The sequence below is a fragment of the Pyrus communis genome, chromosome 12, assembly GCF_963583255.1.
Source record: "Pyrus communis chromosome 12, drPyrComm1.1, whole genome shotgun sequence".
In the NCBI taxonomy this organism is placed as follows: domain Eukaryota; kingdom Viridiplantae; phylum Streptophyta; class Magnoliopsida; order Rosales; family Rosaceae; genus Pyrus; species Pyrus communis.
Window position 1 is genome coordinate 6207539 of NC_084814.1, and position 23581 is coordinate 6231119.

Genomic DNA, 23581 nt, shown 5'->3' on the forward strand with positions numbered 1-23581 from the left:
AACCCACAAATCATCAACTAATCCAGATCAAGAGATGCCGATTTATTAAGCCTGATATTAAAAAAATAAAGAAAAAAGGATTAGTGAAAGTAATTATTAATTAACAGAAAACCGACCTAGTGGTTTACCCATCATTTGCTCTTGAAAGTCAGAATCTCCAACCAAAATACAAACACGGCAGAATCTTGTTAACTTATCTCTCCACCATCATTTGAATTTCTAGTGTTCTTCTCCCATCGATCCTACCTAGAATTATAAGCCCCCAAACTTTCGATGATTCCTATATATTCAAATTATAAAATACATCAACTTTTATTTATATTATTTATATATAATTCATTTCTTAATCCAAATGTCCCTTACATGCCATCTATAGATTAGCCTATGATTGTTCTGCAATCTCAAAGCTCAACTCCCAAGATAACTAACATAACCGAAAAATCAAACCATGTTCCCATTTTTTAGGTACAACTCTTTCTTCTTCTTCTTCTTCTTCTTCATATGTCTTTGCTTCCTCTGTTTTTCCCGCCCTGCCCTTCCAGCCAGAATCTTACCGGACTCAGTACCTGTATTAACTGATGCCTCCGACGTCCACAATGCCAAATGGCACGACTTCTCAATCTTCCTAGACGCCGGCAGAGGAAGCCTAGTCAGCGGCATGTCGGAGCTCAAGAAATACATGCACCGCTTCGGCTACTTACCCAATTCCAACTTCACCGATTTCTTCGACACCGAATTTGAGTCGGCCCTGACGCTATACCAGTCCAGGCTGAGCCTGCCCGTTACAGGCAAGCTGGACACTGACACAATCTCAGCGATCATTTCGCCTAGATGTGGTGTTAGCGATGCGTCGCAACATACTGCCTTGCATGCGACCCGTCACTTCGCCTACTTCTATGGCAAGCCGAGGTGGGAGCGCCCTTCCCCGCTCACTTACGCTTTCTCCCCCAACCACACGGTCAGTTACCTGAACCCATCGGATATTCGAGACATTTTTTGCCGCGCTTTTTCGCGGTGGTCGGCGGTGATCCCCGTGAACTTCACCGAGACCCAGAACTACACTTCCGCGGATATTAAAATAGGGTTTTACCGCGGCGACCATGGAGATGGGAAGCCGTTCGATGGGGTGTTAGGTGTGCTGGCGCATGCTTTTTCTCCCGAAAATGGGCAGTTCCACCTTGACGCGGCGGAATCGTGGGCCGTTGATTTCAAAACGGATAAGTCAAAGGAGGCGATTGATTTGGAATCGGTGGCGACTCATGAGATAGGTCATGTACTCGGGCTGGCTCACTCCTCGGTCAAGGAGGCCGTGATGTACCCGAGCCTGCGTCCTCGGACCAAGAAGGTGAACCTCAGGGTTGATGACGTGGAAGGTGTCCAAGCTTTGTACGGTTCAAACCCTAATTTCAGGTTTAGCTCATTGCTGAGTGAAGATTCTTACAACCATGCAGTTTCTTTGGACCCGAGGTCTTCCTCTAAGTGGTCAATTTCTTTAACACTCATCATCACTTTCGTATTGATTTTAGGCCTTTGGCAACCTGAGAATTATTGGTAGCCTCCAATTTTCTATTCTTAATTCTTTTTTCTTCTTCTTCTTTTTTTTTTTTAAAAAAAAAAAATTGGTTGAATATTTTTCGTACTTGTATTCTTTTCAGTGAAATTGTAGGGACAAAATACTAAATGAAGGTTAAAAGAATTCTTTCTATATCATCTTTATGTGTTTGGTTTGGGAATATGGTGACATATGGATTTCATCTGGTTGAAAATAGTAAAACACGCACTTTTTATCTTTTTGCATACTCTTGTTTATTTCTGACTGTTTAGATTGAATGAACAAAAAGAAAATTAAGAGAGATAATTACACAGAATGTGCAAAAGAAAAAAGGGTATATGAATATCATTTTCTAAACTTTTTTTATGGACTTTTTGTATATAAAAGAAGGCAGAAGGGAAAACCCCCAAAAGAGGAGAACAAAAGGAAAAGATTAAGTATTAGTGGTCAGAATCATGGAGAATGACAAGGAGAATTCGAAGTCAATGGTTGTGTCTAATTAACCTGAGGACTAATTAATCCTGGTTGGAATGCTTTGTGAGATGGAAATCCTATGCTACCAACCCAATTTCTGTGATACATGCAACTTCCCGGGCACTGTAAAGAATATGCTTGACCTAAAAAAGGGGAGGAAATAAAGGTATCACCTACATCCCAAGATAGATAATTGTACCAGTCTCTCACAGAACTAGGCAGAAGGAACATATAACGTGCATGGGAGGATTTATAAGCTTGCTCGAAAGGGCAAAAAGATCATAAATTTTTTTTTAAAAGAAAAAGTCCCCCCAATCCCCAATACTTACGGTGCCCTAAATAAGAGGAAGTGGTGTATTCATCTCTCGTATTAATCGTCTGCTGGTTCACAGTCAAACTTACAGTTTGGAATATGATCACTGCCACTGATTTGGACCAGAAACCCGCAGTGGTAGATTGATCACTTGCCATCTTTTCGATAAAAAGGGTTTTAAGATTGTGTGAATGCACTCCCTTATGACCCTGCATTACAGTTTCACAAGAAGTTCTGCTTCAGCCATATATAGCAAGCAAGTTTGAGATAACACTTTTTGAGCTTGCCATTTGATCATCTTTTGGGACAAGTAAAGCAATACCATTTAAAAGTCCTGTTTATCTCGCCTTTGACATCGACGCCTTGGTCATCTTTCTAATAAAAGCCTCAGTGCTTTAACTCATTCTGTTAAAGACATGAGTTTTTGTGACATTAATGATTCTTCAATTTGTCCGTTAATTAACTAAACAGACTTGTTCTCAGTTTTCTTTAAGCTCCATTAATTCATGTATTTGGCGGGATAACATTTTTCTACTATCAATGAGGCATGATACTTCCTCACGATTGTCAATGATTATACTCGTTGTACATGGGCAGGCATGAGTCCAGGCCGAACAAGAGTAGGCGCAGCCCATCTGAAATTTTACCCCACATTAAATACCTACCTACTGGATCAAAAAAATAAAAAAGACTAAAAAAAAACCTACTTACAATCCATGTTGCATGGACACTCCGACGTATCGGAGTCTCGGACACCCTGACACGCCGTTATGCCTCAAACACGTTCCAGACACAGTTCAGACACGGTCAATGGTTTGGATACAGTCAAGACACGTCATGGGCTTTTTTGTAAATTTCTATTGGGGTCTTTTTGGTCGGAGGCTTTGTTGGACTTTTGATCGGGAAAAAGGTGACTAAAGCCTTTTATGCCCCTGATATCTGAGTTAGCAAAAACCAAGCCCAAACATCCCAAAGGGGAAGCAAGTTCTAGGAATATTTCGTTTTTCTTCCAGCAACTCCAAAGTGTTGGGTCGATCTTCTGTTGAAATGTTTCCAGCGGTCTGTCGAAGTTGTCCGGTGACTGTTGGCGTGCTTCTCGCTTCTGTTAAGGTGCTTCCCGCGGCTGTGATGAGGATTTGTTAAACTAACAAATACTAGGGATTAGAATAATTAAGTTTGGCAAGTGAGCTTGGCATGAGAGCTGAGGTGTGAGAGCTAAAGACCTACAAGTTTAACAAATGAGATGGTTGGGCTAGGCTTAAGTTTAGCATGAAGGTTTTTAAGAGATTTTGGTGGTGGATGAGTTGGGCGTGGTGGTTGAGTTTCATGTGTAGTACAATGGGGAACTTGATGTTTTGATTGTGGTGGTGTTTTTACGGAAGATGAGAATGAAAATTTTGAAGGCAGGGGTGTGTGAAGCTTGAAGTTGGGTTAGTAGTTGGTAAAGGAAAGATTGCAGCAGTCAAGAAGGGTTTCCTACAACAGGGAGAGTATTTTTTGCAGCAAGGAGAAGTTCTTCTCTAAGCATGAAGTTGAAAAGGCATGTTGGAGAATGTTTGGTACTGGTAAGCTGGCACCTCCCCCTTCCTCCTTTTTTACTCAGATCTTGGCTTCTAGTTTATAATGGGCTAAGGTTATCCCTAATTTCTGTTGAATTAAAGGATGTCCTAGAAACAACACGTTTTCAGCAGGTAAAATGAAGAACCAAAATTGGCTTATGTCTAATGGACAAAAAGGGACGTTGGAAACATCTTATTTTTGGTGGATAAAAGAAGTATGAAGGTCAAAGATGCTAAAGATATTTCTAGTAGGAAATCCTCAAAATCTTCCTCTTATGGTGAAAGCCACGGCTTACTGTGTTCACTTTTCTTTTTAATTAGTAAAAAAGGTAAAATGGCCTGGTGCATGAATAGGTTCCTGGGAAGGACTTGGGAGGATGAGTTGCTATGGAGTTAGGTTAATAATCAATAGTGCACCAAAATACGGTGTAAGAAAGTATCTCATTTGCTTACCCAGCGAGGGGCTACCTCAAGTAATAGGATTGGACTTTGGTGCTCCAAAATAGACCAAAGTTTCTATTATCAAAGAGTTTCAATGGGCCTTGTGGAACTCTGTAACCTTTCACACACATCAACCCTTCTAGCAAGCTTTGTGAAACCACATTTCTTGAGTCATGTAATCTTGGTATATGTTAGATTTAAAGGAATGTGCTTGGCATGGCGTGATATATTTTATTGCTTCCATGGTATGATAATAATTAAAACTTGTGTAAAACCTTACTTAACTACTAATTTTTTTTTGGATAAATACGTATGATATAATTGGGTTTAGCATGAGGCATTTGAACTGTACTAAGCAATGGGCCTTCAATTTACTTGGGCTTTTCGTGAAATTTTTGGGCCCTAACATTGGCCCCCTGGATTATTTAGCTAGGCAGGGACAACAAAATGGGTCGAATTATCTATTCTATAATTGAAAGGGGAACGACACTGTGCAATGTTAGGGTAAATTTCACTTTATTTACGAAATTACCACTGGGCTTCAGACAGGGTTTTAGCTAGGTCTTTTTGGCATTGGGCTTCAAAAAATCTTTTGGGTCTTTGGGCTGGATATGGTATTTCACTTGAGGAGAGAATCGGAAAGGGGAACATGAGGGTTAACGTGTTGGAAGGAGATGATCTCTGGAAATTTTGGCTTGGATGCTAGTGGGTATGGCTGTAGGTGATGCATCCGTCAGAGGGTCGTTGAGGGAGGAGAGGCGGGGGACAAAGGGAATGACATGTTGGAGAGAGATGGGAGCTAGGGGTTTCGACTGGGTTACAGAGAGATTTAGGGATTTTGTTGAATTTTTGAGACAAGAATGGAGAGTGAGAGAGAAAGAGGGCATAAAACATGGTTTCGACTGAGTGGAAGAAATATTTAGAGATTTTTCCCACTTTTTGACAAACAGATGGATAGAAAGAGAGAGAGAGAGAGAGAGAGAGAGAGAGAGAGAGAGAGAGAGCAGAGAGCATGCTGTGCATTTTTTGGGGTTAACGGGTTACCTCATGGGGTTGGTGAGGACATGATGTCTGAGGAAGGTATGGGAGATGAGGGGTTTTTCAATTTTGTCCTTTGATTCAATAGGTAATAACACTGTTCAGAAATCATTGTTTATTGTTTGGTTTCCCATTTGCTTTGTTAAAATTGCGATTGACATTTTTTTGTTTCAATAAAATTGTAATGGATGTTTATAGCTTGTTTAGTTGGGTATTAGGAAGATTGGTCTGTTTAGTGCACTGTTTCCTACATTGTTAGAGTCAGGTTTGTGTCTTTTTAACTTAGGGGGTTGCATTGTGCTCATTTATGTGTTTCTTCATGCTTTGCTGCTGTTTCCTTCTCAACAAATCGAATTGAGGTTCCTTTTCTGCTTTACATCCTTTGAATATCCCTTTGTTGCTAGATTGTTTCTCCATGCTTTTTTGCTTCTGTATTTGTGTGATAAGGGTGTTAGAATGCTGTTTTACTTATTGTTTTGGTCCTCTGTTAATGGATTGTTTTTTGCAATTCTTGCTTCCTTATGTATTTCTATGATAAATTTTTAATTTTTTCCTTGACATATATGTAGATCAAACACAAGTCTTGAAAATTGGTTGTAGGAAGCCCTCTGTGCTCAAGATAAACAATTTCAACTTTTTATTTCTAAACTGTAGCTCTTAGGGTTTATTCACCCATGTAATTTTCAGTCAAATGAAATAATTGGCACTGCAAGATTTTAGGTATGGAGGGATGTTTGATTATATGATGCAATGTGATGAACAATTTTGTGTTCATGCAATGTGATGAACAAATCTTACGAAAGAAAAACTAACATTGAATAACTTATCACATACTGTCTACAAGTACAAGGAAAACAATTTTGTGTTCTTAATTTATTTGATGGATTATCGAGTCCCTCCTACCATTATTCCATGAGAAAAGAAAAGTTCAACCCTAATTGAAACATGAATAGGCCAGTGTTTTTTTCCTCAATGAGCTCTTTTGTAGTTGCATCTAGGTTTCCCCTTGAGAACTCATCAATCTTGAGTCCTGATTCTTGCAAAAGAGTTGTAAATATGTTGTAAATATGTGTGAGTGGAGTTGTAAAATAGAGAGAGGAAATTAACTTTAAACACATGAAGGAAACCAAATTAAAGTGAAAACTTCCAGTCTTTACAAATGTGAGATTTTTCAGTAGGTGTCTTTTGTAAAAGGTTTTAATCTTTCTTAGAAATATAGCTTTCTAAGTTATGTAATATTTTGAATAGGTGTATTTTTATCTTTCCTGATTGCTGATTTGATTTGGGTTTTATTAAGAGTTTAATTAAAGGTTTAATTCGGGTTTGTGGTTGGGGTTTAATTGAGGGTTTTACTTTACTTAGCTTAAATTGCAGAATGTGGTTTTTACATTGTTATATGGGATTTCCAATACAAAGAAATGGCATTGAACACATTTAATTGACTGAATGCTAAAATTCTTCCTTAGGCACCAAATTGGATTAGAAAACATAATATGATTTTGATGTTCAATTTTCATTCAGTTAACAGGGGAACTGCAACTTCAATGGATATCATTTTTGTTGCTCTTCCATGTATTTTAATTGTCTTTTTAATATGCCTCTTGAAATGCATTATTTCATGTGGTGGTGTTTTTTTTCTAAGAGTCGGCGATTTATACGAGATCAGCAAATTTCGCGTTGTTCACAATAAGACATCAAACAAAGTTGTCCATCCTCCTACTACGGTTGAATTGAATACGAGAACTGCAATTGTTCCCATTGACAAAAAAGACCAACATATCCCAAAGCAGTGGTTCAATTTGATTGATCTTGATCAGTTTCGTAGGAGAATCAATAATGATGTTGAGCTTACAGGTAACAAATTTATTTTTCAACGCTGCGCTAAAATCTAAAATCATTATTATAATTTTTTTCGTTGACTTCGATGTACAATCATTTCAACCACTAAATGTCATTCGCAGATGTATTTGGTTGCTTGACGGCTGTGTAGCCGATTGAAGAGGTCACTGTCCAAAACTCACATATTCAAAGAAGTGGAATCTTAATTTGCAAAATATCAGGTCATTCCTGTTTGCGTTAATTTCTAATCACGATTTACACATGGCACCATATTTATAACGTACAATAAAACATCACACTTTTTTAACTTACAGGGGGAAAACAGTTAGGATCACCTTATGGGGAGAAGCTGCAACAAGTTTTGAGGACAGCGGAATGCAATCACTTCTACCACCCATATTCATTGCTATAACAAGCCTCAAAGTCAAAGAATACCAAGGTTATACCTCAATATGCTTTATTTAATTGCTTAAATCTTCAATTTGTTGATTGGTATGTTTTATCTATAGGAAACCTTGTACTTGGAAGCACGGGATCAATTGTTTGTGTTTTCAATTTGGACATTCCATAGCTCTCCCAATACAAACAAAAGTAAATTGACAACCCTTCATTAATAACTTTGGCGTTTATATTTCTTCACTTGATCTTTCTCAACCTAAACATGCACGACACAGGTTTGAGCATCTAAGATCACCTATTCAAATCCTGCGCACCTCAACTAAGATGTATGCAGACCGTGCTATTAGTCCTATTTATGAGTCCAAAATGATTGATGAGTTGCTTTTACTTGATCCTGCTTTACACAAGGTTAGTCTTTTATCATCAACCTGTTAACAAAAATGATATCTTTTTAATAACAAAATTTTTGTGGTATTTCTTCCTTGGCTATCTCTTGTTTTGGTTTTCTTTTATCATGTATATTCATATTGACAAGGTGATGGTTAAATGTATTTCATTATTTAAAAACCGTTTAATTCCATAACAAAATGCAAGTTTTGCATGCGAAGCAACTGTCGTTGGATTGAATTTGACTAGGGGTTGGTGGTACAAGTCGTGCCCATCCTGCCATAAAGCTATCAAGAAAACGTCTGGATCGTTTGAGTGCAATGAACATGGTTTGTTAAATAGACTACCAGAACCATGGTAATTTTCTTTTGCACCTGTTTTACATCTAGCTTTTATATTAAGTTGGTTGGTCATTTTCAAATTTCTTGCAATTATAAAATTGATGATTGATGATTGATGACGTTTTTATACGTATCATCTTTTGTGCAACAAGATTTAATGCATCACAAAGCTTGCGTTACGTATGACTTTGCGCTTAATAAAAAGATTGGTGTGCAAGTGTTATGAAACTACATTTTTTGTGTTTATGAATCGTTAATCTTGCTATACGGAATAATGTTTTTCGGTTTATGTTTATACTTTATGACTCAATCTACAACCTCTTGAATTGGCTCTGATATACATATGGATGGGAGTGTCTTTGATTGATAAAAGTTTTGTAATACTTATGGACTTTTATTCGAAGTTGTTTTTGTAAACAAAGCATCTTTGTATTTGAAGTTCAAATTGTTGGACTTGCCATAGATGTCGAGCCATCAAACCCTCATCAGATTAAAGCAAAAATTGAATTTAATTGCATTTTTTTTTATAGTGCATGACTTTTGGAAAGTAAGTGCCTTTAATGATTCTAAAGGGGTTGGGCCATCAAACCCTCATCACTCTGTATTTAATTCGAGCACAGGTTCTGCCAAGATTTTTCATTTAGTGTGCATCATTGAATTGCAAATAAGAAATTTAGCTTAAGATAGTTTAATATAATTACTCATATTTCACTGTGAATAAGAAATTTAGCTTATGAAAGTTGACATAACTACTCATATTTCATTTTGCATAGTAAAAGACGATTGTGGGTTTTCTTTCTTTTTTTTTTTTTTTTTTTGCATTTATTGTAAAACTTGCAATGTTTTAGTTGAGTAATACCTAAGTTTGTGTTCCATCGCATTGTAAATCTAAGATTAGGGGGCATTAGTTCATTCATTTTTTTTTTTTTCCAATTTTTCTTGGTGGATTATAATGCAAATCAGTTTGTTAAATGAGATGAAAATGGGGCCCAATCTAAAAAATGCCTGAAAGAGGTGATGATTTCCTATCTAAGAGGATGTAAGAGAACATGAAAGTTCACTAAGTTTTCTAACTATGCTCTTAGGTAAGTTTTGTAGTAAGAACATCACATATCAACTTGGTTTTGTGAAGACTAACAACCTCCCCACAGATTGGTTTAGGAACAAATATATCCAATGTAACCCTCATTCTTCTACCGTTTGGGTAAACTTTGTTTCATTTGTTGTGATGTCTATAGGGACATTGGTTTTTTGTCTTAATTTTTTATTGACATGCTTTTAGCAATATGTAGTTTCATAATGTTATTAGCTGTAATGTTTGCCTAACATGAAAATATCCAACCCTTGCGTAGGTTCAAAATCAATCTTATTGTGGAAGATAGCACCAATTAGCACAACTTCCTCATGTTAGGAAGGCACACCGAAAAGATACTTCGTGTTTCTTGCCACACTTTGGTAATAGAGGATGGATATGATGATCCCTTAGTGGTGCCGCCTGCTCTGAAAAAATTAATGGGTGAGACAAAATGATTTCAGTTGTCTTTTGGGAATCAAAACAGTGACTTCTAGAAGACGGACTTCATCATTTATGGACTGCTTCAAGATCAGCTGCTATCGAACCCAGCCATTACCTTAATCAACCCGCAAACACCTGCTGCCACCGCAGGAAAACAAATTATAAGTGAAGCAACCCCCACCCCAATGACACCTTCCCAGCGGCAAGATCAACAACCCCAATCAACAGCACTTCCAAGACTTCAAAAAGAGCGTTGTTTGGTGGCAAATCCGACAGGTTAAGTTTTCCTCTCAAGTATCATGTCATGTGTAAATTTTAATGAATATGCTTGCTTATCTTGAGTATGCATATGTTTTACGCCACTTATCAAAAACTGTTAACCGATCTTTTTCGCACCACTCTTTCACACTCTTTTCCATGCCTCTCACAATTCTCTCTAACCTTATAAATTTTACCTTCATTCACAGCAAAAAAGCACGCACCGGGCAAATAGAGACAACCAATTCGGCTAGAGTTGCTAGAGAATTCCACAAATTGGTTGTCCTTAAGATTTAGCCCGTGGACAAAGAGCTGATAGCTGCACTCAAAACAAAATCTCAAGCGAAAAAAATCAAAGATAGGAAAATTACAATTTCTTTTTCGCATACACGCTTGCATAACATTCATTGTACCAGTCTTTGCTAAAATATTATTAATGTTTTTTTACTATAGTGCTGAAGATGTCCGCCAACCAAAAAAATGAATGACCGCAATCTCCGTTATTAGCTGCTACAAAACCGCTCTACATTTTTTGCCTTTAAGCATGTGTTGTTGAAAACTTACTTGCTGAAACAACAACAGAACAGGTTTTTTGGTTTTTTGTTAACTGCTTAAATAGGTGCCTGGCCTGCAGGGCATGTATTTTGCCACCTTAACTATGTGTGGACTGCATCTTCCTTCTGTAACTTATGGAAACAAGCATCCTACATCTTTATTACTTTGAACATTAGTGCTTGAAAGATTAGCTGTTGAAACAAGAACGACCCACTTTTTTTGCTTTTTTGTTTAACTGTTAAAACACGTACCTAGCCTGCAGAACATATATTTTTTCATCTTAACTTCAAGGCCAATATATGTGTTAAATGCATGTTGCTCCTATTTCTTAAAGAAATAGACCATTTTTTGCAGTTGTATCTTTTGTAATAAGCTTAGTTGAATATATGCAAAAGCCGAACTACTTATCTTAGCAACACCGTTCACTCATCTATCCTTTTTGTTCGTTCACGATTTGTTGAATTTTTTTTCAAGTTACATGTGTCTAATTCATGTGGTTAATAAGATTGGTGCATTTAAGTCCTGCAGCAACGCGCATGCATTTTATATAGTAATAAACCAAGATAGAAACACTATAAGTGATTAAGCATATGCATGGACTTAGTATTGATTGCATAACAGACTTTGTATTTGTAGCTTTCCAACAGGTTATTAAGTTGTTGTTTGGTTGATGAGGTTGCTTCGACTAAGTTTTCTGTGATATGTGCATTTATTTCTCTAATCACTGGTATGCTCTTCAAATTGTTTGTTGTATTAATTTTATTACACATGGCTTGTAGCATACGTTTAGCTTGTAGGCTTGATATTGTTGGCTTTCAAACCTTGACGTTGGCTTGAAGGCTTCTTTCATGCTTGGTCATCATGTACAATGAGGATTATATCATTTTCTATTATTTTAATGTGTTTTAGTATTTTGTAGGCCATAGCTTGAACTGCACATATGCGGGCCATATTTTGATCTCCACGAATATCGCCCACCCCTCCTCCAAGTATTGGAAAATAAACTTTGAGGCAATTGGTGTTGGATATGGTGTCAATCTTATTTAGCCATGGTCTACCTACAATTCCGTTGTAGGGTAATGACTCATCTATGTCGATGAAAGTGTGCAAGCAAACTATTGGCAGTGAGTACACGTCGAGGTCTATTATGCCGATGGTGATGGTCGTGGTTTCAATAAAGACTATAAGTGCTCTAGCCTGCATTTGGATATTCTTCTCGAGACCCATCTTCTAGACCATCGAGAGTTAAAGAATATTTGTGGTGCCGATCGACATCGGTGTTGTCAATCTGGATGCTGACGACTATGGCATCGCCATGTGGTATGTCAATCCTTGCGTGATCCTTCTTGGAGAATCTCACCACCTCGTCGTTGTTAATATCCATCTGCACTTAGGAGACCATCTTTGTAAGTGTATCTAAGGAGTTCAAACTTCGTCAATATGGTTTTGATTTACATTGCCTTTTGAGGTTAAGCTTTCTCAGGTATTTTCTTTCAATTTGTTGGCCTCAGTGGCAACGAATTTTGTGAACGTGCCCTCATTTGCGAGCTTCTCTAGGTAATCCCTCCACTTGAAGTATTTCTCCAAATCATGGCCTTGTGCACAATGGTATGTGCAATACTTAAACCGGTGTACCTTCTTGGGGTTCCTCAACGGTGGTGGCATCTCAAGCCAGGGCTCATTCTTGATTGCCCCGTAAATCTAGTGGATAGGAATGGAAAATGTCATGTACGTCTTGTTTGAATGAGACTCACTGGCCGATGGGCGTGACTTGAATTTGTCATCTTTTTTACAATCGCCCCCCTTTAGGTATACCCCTTCACTGGGTTGCTCTTTGTTGTACAAACATGCTTTCTCTAGGATCTTGTTTTCGATAAACTATCATAATTCTCAATTAACCAAGCACTAAGAATAAACAAACAACCAAAACACCACACATAGAAGAAAACACACGTCGAACACAAAATTATAGTGGTTTGGCCAAAACTTATCTACGTGCACTCCTGTGATTACCGAGATATTTCACTAATATGAAGGCACTTTTGGTTTACAAGAAAACCCCTTTTGTTGTCACAAACCCTAGGTTTTAATATCTATCACACCTCACACTCTCTCAAAGTGTTTCACGTTGCTGTTCATGTGAAGAATCAGTCCCCAACAAGCCTATTTATAGTACATAGACCAACGGTTACATGCCCATTTTCTTATTAAGTTTCCTTTTCTATAAGGAATATGAAAGTACACTTTTTTTCCTTTTCCAATTAGGCTTCTAGGATTCCTAGTCTAAATTGTACAAGGAAACTTAATTCTTTCCTCATCCTCTTAGGACAAGAATATGTGCACACCTTTAGTTTCCTTAATACAATCCTAAACAAAATAGAACACTAACAATTGAATGTGAACAAATACTTTAATTCATGTTTCTGCTTGAAATTCCTTTAGAGTAGTTGATATTTTATTTTTAAGTAACATGATGATAGTACTTTTAGGTTCATTTTTCTAGCTTAATGGATCCTCAACTCGGCGATGCCGAGTTAGCACCAGCTAAAGAAATATTTAGTATATGCTCCAAAGAAAAATGATCAAGATTAGAAACGCCGTATGTGGGTATGCTTTTTGAAACTTTGGAAGCGGCAATAAATTATTTTGAAGATTATGGCCGACAAGAAGGGTTTTGGATTCGTATTTGAACTTCATCGAAGTCTGGACGACGTTTAAATGAGGTGACAAATCTCCAATTCATTTCAAGGAAAATACAATGTGCAGACTGAAAATGAAGATGACATCAAAGATAATGATGAACAAGATGTATGTGACATGAAAAAAAAATAGAAGAAAAGATAGATAAGTTGTTCAATAGTTAAATGCAGGTGTGAGGCTACCATGCATGTTGTTCATGACAAATGGACTAACAAGTGGAAAGTGTCAATATTAGTGACATTCACAATCACAAACAAGTGACCCCATCTCGAAAGATAATGATGAAGTCTAACCAACATATGCCTGATGTAGTTAAGGAGTTGAAAAAAGCATTTCATAGAGAATTCACAAATTGGCAAAGTTCCATAAATTTTTGGGGTACTCAAAATGTCCACAAAATTCATGGCAAAAATGGAGATATCGGTTGTGCAAGACTTGAAGACGTTTTATGTCCCATCCTAGTTGGTTGGCAGGCCTGGGACCTTATTCTACCAGTCAACTAAGCAGCCCCTCTGGAGAGAAGAAAGAATTCGCCTTGCTACACCACAACATATATTCCCGATGCTACACCTTGCTCTATTCCCCTTTCTCAACTGGTACTGGCAGATGTGCGGTGCCCCTAATTTGAGGAGGGGGCTCAGTGGGAAGAGTTTGGTAGTTACTTCCATTCGCTTGACAGAAAATAATGATGTGCCTTTTTATAAGATGAGACAGAGGAAACATTTTTATGATTTTTTGAGACATGTTGGAAGCTATGGGAAGTTGTCATCTAGTATCTATACTCACAAATCAAGATTTGGCAATGAGAGCAACAATCACAGATATTTCCTAATATTCGCCATCATCTTTGCCTTTGGCATATTAAGAAAAAAAATTGCTGAAAAATTGTCACATATATACTATAAAAAATCAAATTTTATGATTACAATGAAAAAGTGTTTTAGGTCAACATACAAAATAGAGGAGTTTGAACAACAATGAAAAAACTTGATAAAGGATTAAGAATTAGAAGAAAATGAATGGCTTGCCCAACTCTATGGAAATCGTGGCACATTTTTTTGCTAGGATGAATACAAATGGACATAGTGAGTGTATCAATTCATTTTTGATGACTTTGTTACATCAACAACAAATCTTAAAGAATTTGTTGTCAAGTATGAGCAAGCCCTTAATAAGATTGTGAGAAAGGAAAGTGTTGAAGATTTTGTTTTGAAGCATAACTACCGTATAGTGGATCATGATGACTTCCTTTTGAAGCATGCGGCTAAGTTTATACTAAAAAAATGTTTGAAAAGTTCAAGGAAGAATGGATAAATGTCAATCGGCTCAATGTTGAAGATAAGGGAAGTGTCAATCAATTTCATATGTATGTAGTCGGGAAACAAATTGGTGAAGTTGAAGAATTTTTAGTTAAGTTCAATCTACAAACCTACGAGGACACCTAGGAGTGTGAAAATTTTGAGTTTGTTAGAATTCTTTGTCAACATATTATTAAAGTTCTTGTTCATCTAGATGTTGGTGTCATACCATCCCACTTCATTATGGAAAGATGGAAGCAAGTTGCAAACAAGTTTAGGGTTATAGATTTAGAAGAATTGGTAAGAAATGACGGTCAAGAACAAGCAGAGCATTGAGACGTAGCCATATGTGTCGTAGAGCTACTAAATTACCTTGTTGTGCAACATGTTCAAATGAGGCATATACAATCTACATGGAACTTTTAGATGAATTGTCCAAAATACTATCTCAAGTTGAAGTCAATATTGTGTCAGATGAAGAAGCTTCTAAGGTTCCAACCAATGATTTGCAAAATCCTCGTGATGATCCTAATTAGTCTATTAACAACACTTCTCAAACATTGCTTTTGGATTCAAATATCTCAAAGATCAAAGGTAGAAAAAAAAAAAAAAAAAAAAAAAAAGAGGATGATAACAGTTGAGGAAATCCAATAGTTCCAAAAGGATAAAAAACAGTCTTGAGTTATCTAGGAAAAAAAAGATAGGCAATGTCTAACATGTAAGATGATTGAGAGTGGATATACAAGAAACTGTCCAAAGAGAAGAAAAAAAAGATTGATTCAACAAATTAAACCAAGGCAAGTGAACTTATTTATTTTGAATTAGTTTTAGATTATTGGATGTACCATTTTAATACTTTTCATGTTTTAGCCAACTCACATTATCTTTTTCAATATCTTGCAGTTCTCTACACCATGAAGAATGTTGCTGATCAAAGGATTCAGAGAACGACAATCATGAAAAATGATGTTAATTTTTTGTCATCGTCAAGATAATAATCAAGTTTTTAATTTCTATGGCAATTACATGAAGTTTATGAATTTAGAAACAAATTTAAAACTAAGGCAAATAAAAACCTCTAGACTGCCTAAGCGCAGGGGGATTGATCCTTTTTCATTTTCAGCTCCGTTCGCGTTTACCTTGATCGGTGAAGGAGGGGGCGGGCCAAAGCTTGCCTCGACTGAGTTGGGTTTCTTAGGTGGGATTTGGGTTTCTTGGGGAAGTGAGGAGCAGAAAGCAGCGGAGAGGGAGAGTGAGGGATGAAGATGGAGAAGAAGACCGGAAGAAGTAGTGTTATCAACTTATAAGATTATAAAAACGTCATTATAAGGGACAAAAACGATGTCGTTTTAGGATTAAAGGGAAAGTACATAAACAACGTCGCTTTAGTGGTTAAATCGGTTCGATTCATTTTTGAACCACTAAAACTAAAACCAAACCAACCAATTTCGATTCGGTTTGGTTTTTTAAATTCGGTTAAGTATTTGGTTCAGTTTTTTTAATGCATTCCTAGATGTAGCTCATGCGTGACATATTTAAGGGTCATTACAATAATCGAGCCTGGTAAATCTTCAATTTCATGGGATTTTACCTCGGCAATCCGAATAAGTAACTTATTACGAGATAATAGCTCTTACATTTTCTACAAGTCTGCATCACAAAAGTAGTAAATCCTTTACATGTAACAAGGTACTAAACATTCAGCCAGAGAGATGCAGAAAACAGCTAGGACGTTAACATCCCTTCAGGAGGTTCCCATCAACAAACCAGATGTCTAAGTACGACTTTATTTGCAGACTTGGATGACAGAAATCCAAATCTTAGCATCTCATATTCCATTAAGGGTAACCACAACTTTCCGTGCTGTAGGATAGTCACGATGCTCACACAACCATATTCCCTGAAGCAGCATCAATACAAGGAAAAGTCATACAAATTCCATAAAGCTATAACACACCGGAAGTTCAAAAATTTTGGTTTATTAGAAAGCCAATGCGCCGGAAACAGAATTTGAAGGAGGGATTGTTAGCCAAAGAGTAATTCGATAGAGTCATTAATTGCCTCACTCAAGTTCTCTTAGAAGTTATAAGCCTTGCTGAAATCTTAAGAAAAGGCCTATGCATATCTTATCTATCATTCTGTTCTCAGGAGCTAATACTCAATAATCAACTTACACAACCAAATACAAGAAGTTTCCGACTAGTCAAGCTGCTTACAGTAAGGTCTGTAAGATATTTCACCATGCATTAACGCCATTGACCACTGGCATTCAAAACATTCTACACAAGGCATTTCTATTTTTTTAACTTACATGATCTGTCTATATAAAAATAGTTCTAGCCTTTACTGACACTACAACGGTAGTAGAGAAGAATGCTTAGAATGCAAGTGTTCCCATAACAAGTTCTTTTGCAGCCAGTAATTTATTAAGTACAACTCTGCGGTTCACCTTCCCTCATCATGATGCATTTCTATTTTCCAGAATTTAATTTTTTAAGTTCTATTGCTACAGTGAATAATGAGCCGTTGTCCAAGATATGTATTAAGCAGAGCATAGGTGAAAATCTTTCTATTATAACCCATGATTACAGGATTGAGAGGTCCAAGCCATTTACAAGTAGAAAACTTGAAAAAGTTGAATAATGGTTTAAACTTTCACATACCTGCCAAGTTCCCATGTTAAGCTTTCCATTTGTAATTGGAACCCTGCATGAGAACAAGGAACATGTAAATGCCAACGAGGCCATAAATTCCTCATAGCACATATAAACACTTGAAACAAGCTAGTAAGATATCCTTACATCAGTGTGCAGCCAAACATGGATGATTTAATATGCGCTGGCATGTCATCTGGTCCTGTAAAACTCAGATAACTCAGCATCCACATTTGGAATTCTTTACAGAAAAGTAAAATCGGAGTTACTAAGCACCACAGTAGCTAGCAGTCATATGATAATACATTTAATGCAAACTCAAAGATGTCACCAACAAAGTTACAGGCTTATAGCAATTTGGGTTCAAACAGAGAAAAACAAAGTACTCCGCAGAGGAAGAGATGGAAGCTGTGGACTGAATGACTGAAATGGAATCGAAATACCAACCTTCAAGGGTATGCTTCCACGGTGCAGAGGTCCCCTGAAAATAAATGAAGAAGAAAACATCATACAATGCTTGCTAGTCCTAGTGCTACATGTGATGTGAGTCATGTGATCAAATTACAAAGGAAAGGAAACAAAACGAAACTAATTAACCTCAGGAACAATGGTATTGAGGAATGTCTCTGTATCGTCACGAACATCAGAGTCGTAATTCTCGTTGATAGTAAGAGAAGCACTTGTGTGCTGCACTGCAATATTACCCACAAATAAATACATACACACATATTAATATGATTCAAAACAACCAAAAAACAAATATTGAAAGAAAAGAGTATTAGGCAGGCAAAGTTACAGAAGAGATGGGCAAGGCCACAGTTGAATTCTGACAAGTCCTCCCCAATTTCCTTCACTATCTGAAATACAAGACACATGTTTCGTGAATTCCGCGATTGATTTTAATTCAAATTTCAAATCAAGGGTTAGGGTTAGGATTGGATGCATGGATCAAATCAAGACATTCAAAACTCAAAAGAGGAGCTACCTTGGGCGTGACGAGATGACAACCCCTCTTCAGAGGAGGCAGAGTTATGGTCTTCTGGGCCCACTTGGGACCACCGGCGGCTATCATTGGAATTGAATCGACGGCGGTGCCTCCGCCTCTGCCACTCCGACTCGGACTCACCAAACAACACTTTACTGGCACTGATAGCGGGCACTGCATTTGCATTTTAATTGCCATTGGCAATAGAATAATTAGAACCAATAAAATCTTATACAGGCTTTTGATTTCATATCTACCGCACATTCTTCCCTCCCGGGTCCACGCCCAAGCTCATAAGGCCATGAGAGGGCCCACAAGCAATGACAGACCAAGATGCTAGGCCCACAGGGGGGCCCAATAGATTCATTAGACATAGCGCTACTCCAATGGCGAATAAAAGACCACCTCTGAATCTCTGATGACCACTCAAAGCCTTGGATCGTCCATTGACAAAAAGGAAGAAGCGCTAGGCTTCAAAGTATTTTTGATAATGTCATTTAGTATTACGGTTTAATGATATTTCTATTTATTTTGTAAGTGAGGTCTTAGATTCAATTTTCGCCAAAATCTCTAGTGTAGATCACATCGTTTGTTCAAAAGTATTTTTAATGGTACATTGGAAATAAATAGAAAGTACACACAGATACATTGGAAATAATAAATAAATTAAAATAGAATAGTAGACTACTCTTAAGTAATAGATAGATAAAATTACTTGTAACGCCAAGACACGCATCAAAAGTATAAGCTGTTCCATCCTCACAAGTCACAACTCCATCTTTATAACTTCATAAACTCTTGCAAATGTGGATTATAGGTTAGACCTATAAGGGTCCTAATCTTATCACCTCATCAAATTTAATGAATTATCATAAAATTAAGGGAGATTTAATGAAAGGGAATTGGACCAACAAATATTTAACCAAAAACCATCCCAAAATGTTATTTAACCAAAAGAGCTCAAAGTTTAATAAAAAACCATCCAAAACCATTGTCCATGGTCCAAACTTACAAGCCCAACTAATTACAAATCTACATTTCCGTAAATACCCCTAAATGATTCGATATTGTCCTGACTCTTCACCAACCTCAAACCAGCACGAAACCGCCATAATAACTCTCTGTCTTCCTATCAAATCGAATTCCCCCATTTCAAAAACCACCAAATCAAAGTTGAAAAATGAAGCATTCATCGGAACAAAGTCGCCGAAACAAGTTCAATGGCAGAAATTCCGTTGAAACAACTAGCAAAAAAGCGGTGCAAAACATACCAAAACCTCCATCGAAACAAACCGGCGAAAAAAGATATGGAAAACATACTAGAACCTCCATGTGAACAAATTGGAGAAAAAGAAGCACAAAACACACAAGAACCATCGTCGAAACAAATCAAAGAAAAACTATCACTGTTTCTAGAAAAAAAAAACTGACAGTGTCTCTGAAAAATAATAATAATAATAATAAATAAAAAAAACCAAAACATAAAACTGTTTCTGGAAAAACATAACACTGTTTCTGGAAACAAAAAAATTAACACTGTTTCTAGAAAAAAAATCAGATACAATGTTTGTGTAAAAACTAACACTGTTTCTGAAAAACTAAAATTGTTTATGGAAAAAAAACTAACATTATCGCTGGAAAAAAAACACTAACATTGTTTCTGGAAAAACTAACACTGTTTCTGGAAAAAAAACAAATCGGCGAAAAACTAACACTTTTTATGAAAAAAAATATAAAATATAAAACAAAAATATAAAACTGTTTCTGGAAAAACAAAAAATAACACTATTTCTGGAAAAAAACCTAACATTGTCTCTGGAAAAAAAATAAGAACCAAACATAAAAATGTTTCTGGAAAAACCAAAATATAACACTGTTTCAGGAAAAATAATCTGATACAGTGTTTGTTTTGTTTGTGTACAAACAAACACTATATCTGGAAGAAAAAAAAAACCAAAATATAACACTATTTCTTGAAAAAAAATATATATATATATAACACTGTTTTTGGAAAAAAAATGTTGGCAAAACTGTATCTGGAAAAAAAGAAATACATTGTATCTGAAAAAAACTGAACAAAAAGCTAACATATCTCAAATTTATTTTCTGGAGAAACAAAAGATAAACTCCACTAAAGAAGAAAAATTGAAAAATAATACCTTGAATTCTTCTTTTCTTCTTCATCAAATTGAAAGGTTAATAATTAGATGAATGAGGAGGGAAGGGCAGAAATTCACCTTTGGCTTTTTTGCCGATGTCGGTGAAAGTGCAGATCCCTAGCTCATCTTTATAGAGAAGAGAGAGAGAGAGAGAGAGAGAGAGTGAGAAATTTTGGGAGGGAGGGAGAGAGAGAGTGACAAAATCATACCGTTTTGCTTGTAAGAGATCGTTTTCTAATTTCACAGAGATGGAGATGGCTCAAAATTAGGTTTGGGGTCGAAGTTGTGGTTTTTACATAGTGATAAAAATGGAGTTGCTATGCGAGATTAGAAAGAAAAATTTCTCATAAACCTGTGGAGGTACAAGAGAAAAAAATTGAGCACTATACCACATGCAACAATTAGCGAACAAACCCAATTAATCTATGCTCATAGTGCACAAAGTCTAGTTCGGTACAGTTTAATTTGATGTCAAGGTAAGTAAGGTAAATAATAAACCTGTAACTGAAAATAACAGGGAGAGAAATCAATCAACTAGCTATCAACTTGTAACTGAAAAGTATTACCTAAAAATTAAAGAAGAAGAAATTCACTCAAGCTAATTATGGGGTTGGAGTTGCAACCCCAGCTATTTGGACTGTTATTATATAAGTGCTCAAATTCATATAAACATTACTTATGGCTACCCTTTCTCAAATCCTTGTAAATTTTCGTAAGTTTTCTACGACACCAAGTTCATGCAAAATCATCTTCAATAAGCAAAAGCACAACAATCATACCTCGTTGAAAGCAAAAGCACAACTATTATATATATATGGGAAAACTACAATACTTTGAAAAATTAATAGGACCTAATCTCAAGTCAATGAAAGAGTTACCTGGGCCTTATCAAAGGGTAGATCTACATGAAAGAGATGGGAAGCACATCTTTTATACGCACACAATCAAATAAGTGTTCAACTTCTACAAAATTCAAACAAAACACAACAACATAACAAAGACATCGCACAATTATTTTACAAAATACATATAAATACTTTGGAGATGGAGACATATTAAATTAGTGCAAGTACAAATGGTTTGGTATATAGAGAACCTAGAATATACAAATGGTTTGGTATACAGAGAACCTAGACTATACAAATGGTTTGGTATATAGACAACCTAGGATATTAGAATATACAAATGGTTTGGTATATAGACAACTTCTGTGGAGCTACTTTGCTTTTCTTGCTCAAAGGAGTCCTCTTGTCACTACCAAAAAAGTTGGCCTACAAAGGCATACATACACACATACATAAACCATCTGGTAAAACTAAAGATAGGATCCTTAATCAATCCATCCTTGCGAATCTCACCATCTAGTAAAATATACCTAACCCAGGAGGAACAAGCAAAAAGCTTCCTCAAGTTTCAGATCAGCACCCTCTGATGCAATCAGGCACTCACATATAGATTTTGCTTTCTCAATCTGCCTAACCATATGATAAATATTGAAATTAACAAAACGAAACACACAACAACCTCCCCGAGAGAATTTGAAGAGAACTATTCCATCAGTCTTCATATTCAAAACTAATTATTTCAAAGCCAATAACCTAGGAGAATAATGGACTTACTAATTCCTTTTGCTTGCTTGAAAAACCCAGTGCAACGTGAGCCATTAACACCATGTAGAAACAATTAAAATCAATTACAACCCGTTGATTCTATGATTCAAGTGATTTCTTATTCTTCCTTGTAATAGCTAACTCATCCCATGGAAGAAGATCAACTATCTCTGAAGCCATTAGTCTATTAAGTGATTTCTTATTCTTTTGTAATTATTATGTAGATCTGGTCACTACTTTGCAACAGAAAAATAAGAGTCCCATTCCAGAGTGACTTTCTACTCTTTAGAAGATGAGAGTATTACCTGAGACAACAATGCTATTTTCCCAAGAGACTTTCTACTCCTTAGAAGACATTGAGCATGAGCTAGAGCTTCATTTGTGTAGATACCCCCACAACATGCACCAGAAAACCTAGACTTTCACTATCAGAAAACCCAGATCCTAAGAAATATCTGAAACAAAAAAACCTAATAGTCAAAACCCTTTGAATGCTTATTACCCCATAACAATTCCACATATCCATCTACATCTCACATGAACAAATACAGGTTTAATTCAATTAATTTTAAAACAAAATTTTATTAAAAAAAAAAAAAAAAAAAAGAAAAAAAAATACAGATCTGATTAAAATGGGGTTTGGTTTTTACGTGTGAGACTGAGTGCAATGTGCACCACAAGATTGCGCTATGGAACTTGCGAGAGATATGACAAATCAAGAAGATGGGTGGTGGGGTGCCTGGGTTCTCTAAGTTCGGGATGTCGTCGAGGACTCGAGGTTGAGGGACAATCGAGGTTGCTAGGTTGTCGTGATGTCGGGGTGGTGGAGGAGATGATACCAGGGTGGTGGAGGAGACGACAAGGCAAGATGGCGAGAGAGAATCGAGTCGAATTGAGTGACAGAGTCGATGAGCTCGAGGAGAGATACTTGGGTAAATATCTTTTAGGGTTCGATAACTTTGTATTTTATATGGATGTGAAAATATATGTGGAATCTATTAATTGAATATAAAACTAATTTTGACCAAAAAAAAAAAAAAAAAAACAGGTGAGCAAAACTGAATCCTTAAGTTAAAAAACAAAACAATACGACTTTGGTGTCAAAATTTTTACAGTTGACACCAATGAATGGTGTTGAATATGTTTAAGACACCAAATTCAAACAACAGTGACACATACGTTTATAAAGCCACTGATAAAGAATAGTGCCCTCAAGTCGGTGTCCTATAGCATATTTTCTAGTTGTGATAAATTTTGTTAGATTAGATATTAAATTAACAACTGATGGGGTTCAAAACCTTAAAATAAATAAGTGTATTAAAGACATAATGAAACCACCAAGTAAATGTAAACCATAAATATGCGAGTGATTCTTCAGTTTTGGTTTCAAGATGATTTTATGCAAATCATTTACCTTTGCATTCACATTCGGATATGTCCTTTACTTGTGAAGTTATTGAGGATACGTCTACCTCATCACGAAGAGGCCAGAAAGATGAGTAG

The 23581-nt window shown here is 36.5% G+C and overlaps 2 protein-coding genes and 1 long non-coding RNA gene across 3 annotated transcripts; 1 reads left to right on the forward strand and 2 right to left on the reverse strand.

Annotated features, from left to right (window-relative positions):
* Nucleotides 1–448: 448 nt before the first annotated feature.
* Nucleotides 449–1555, forward strand: LOC137709879 (metalloendoproteinase 1-MMP-like). The gene has a single exon (XM_068448858.1). The coding sequence runs from the start codon at nucleotides 449–451 to the stop codon at nucleotides 1553–1555; it is 1107 nt and encodes a 368-aa protein (XP_068304959.1).
* A 14603-nt stretch (nucleotides 1556–16158) lies between these two features.
* LOC137710406 (uncharacterized) lies at nucleotides 16159–18552 on the reverse strand. Its single transcript, XM_068449415.1, has 7 exons — nucleotides 18310–18552; nucleotides 18121–18181; nucleotides 17922–18016; nucleotides 17772–17805; nucleotides 17472–17526; nucleotides 17334–17376; nucleotides 16159–16570 (listed from the first exon to the last, which is right to left on the reverse strand). Exons 1-7 carry the CDS (start codon nucleotides 18505–18507, stop codon nucleotides 16499–16501), a joined length of 558 nt encoding a protein of 185 aa, XP_068305516.1. The 5' UTR covers nucleotides 18508–18552; the 3' UTR covers nucleotides 16159–16498.
* A 3113-nt stretch (nucleotides 18553–21665) lies between these two features.
* On the reverse strand, nucleotides 21666–22814 carry LOC137710407 (uncharacterized). The gene is made up of 3 exons (XR_011064976.1): nucleotides 22729–22814; nucleotides 22384–22533; nucleotides 21666–21739 (listed from the first exon to the last, which is right to left on the reverse strand). It is a non-coding gene; the product is annotated as an uncharacterized lncRNA (long non-coding RNA).
* Between the last annotated feature and the right edge of the window lie 767 nt (nucleotides 22815–23581).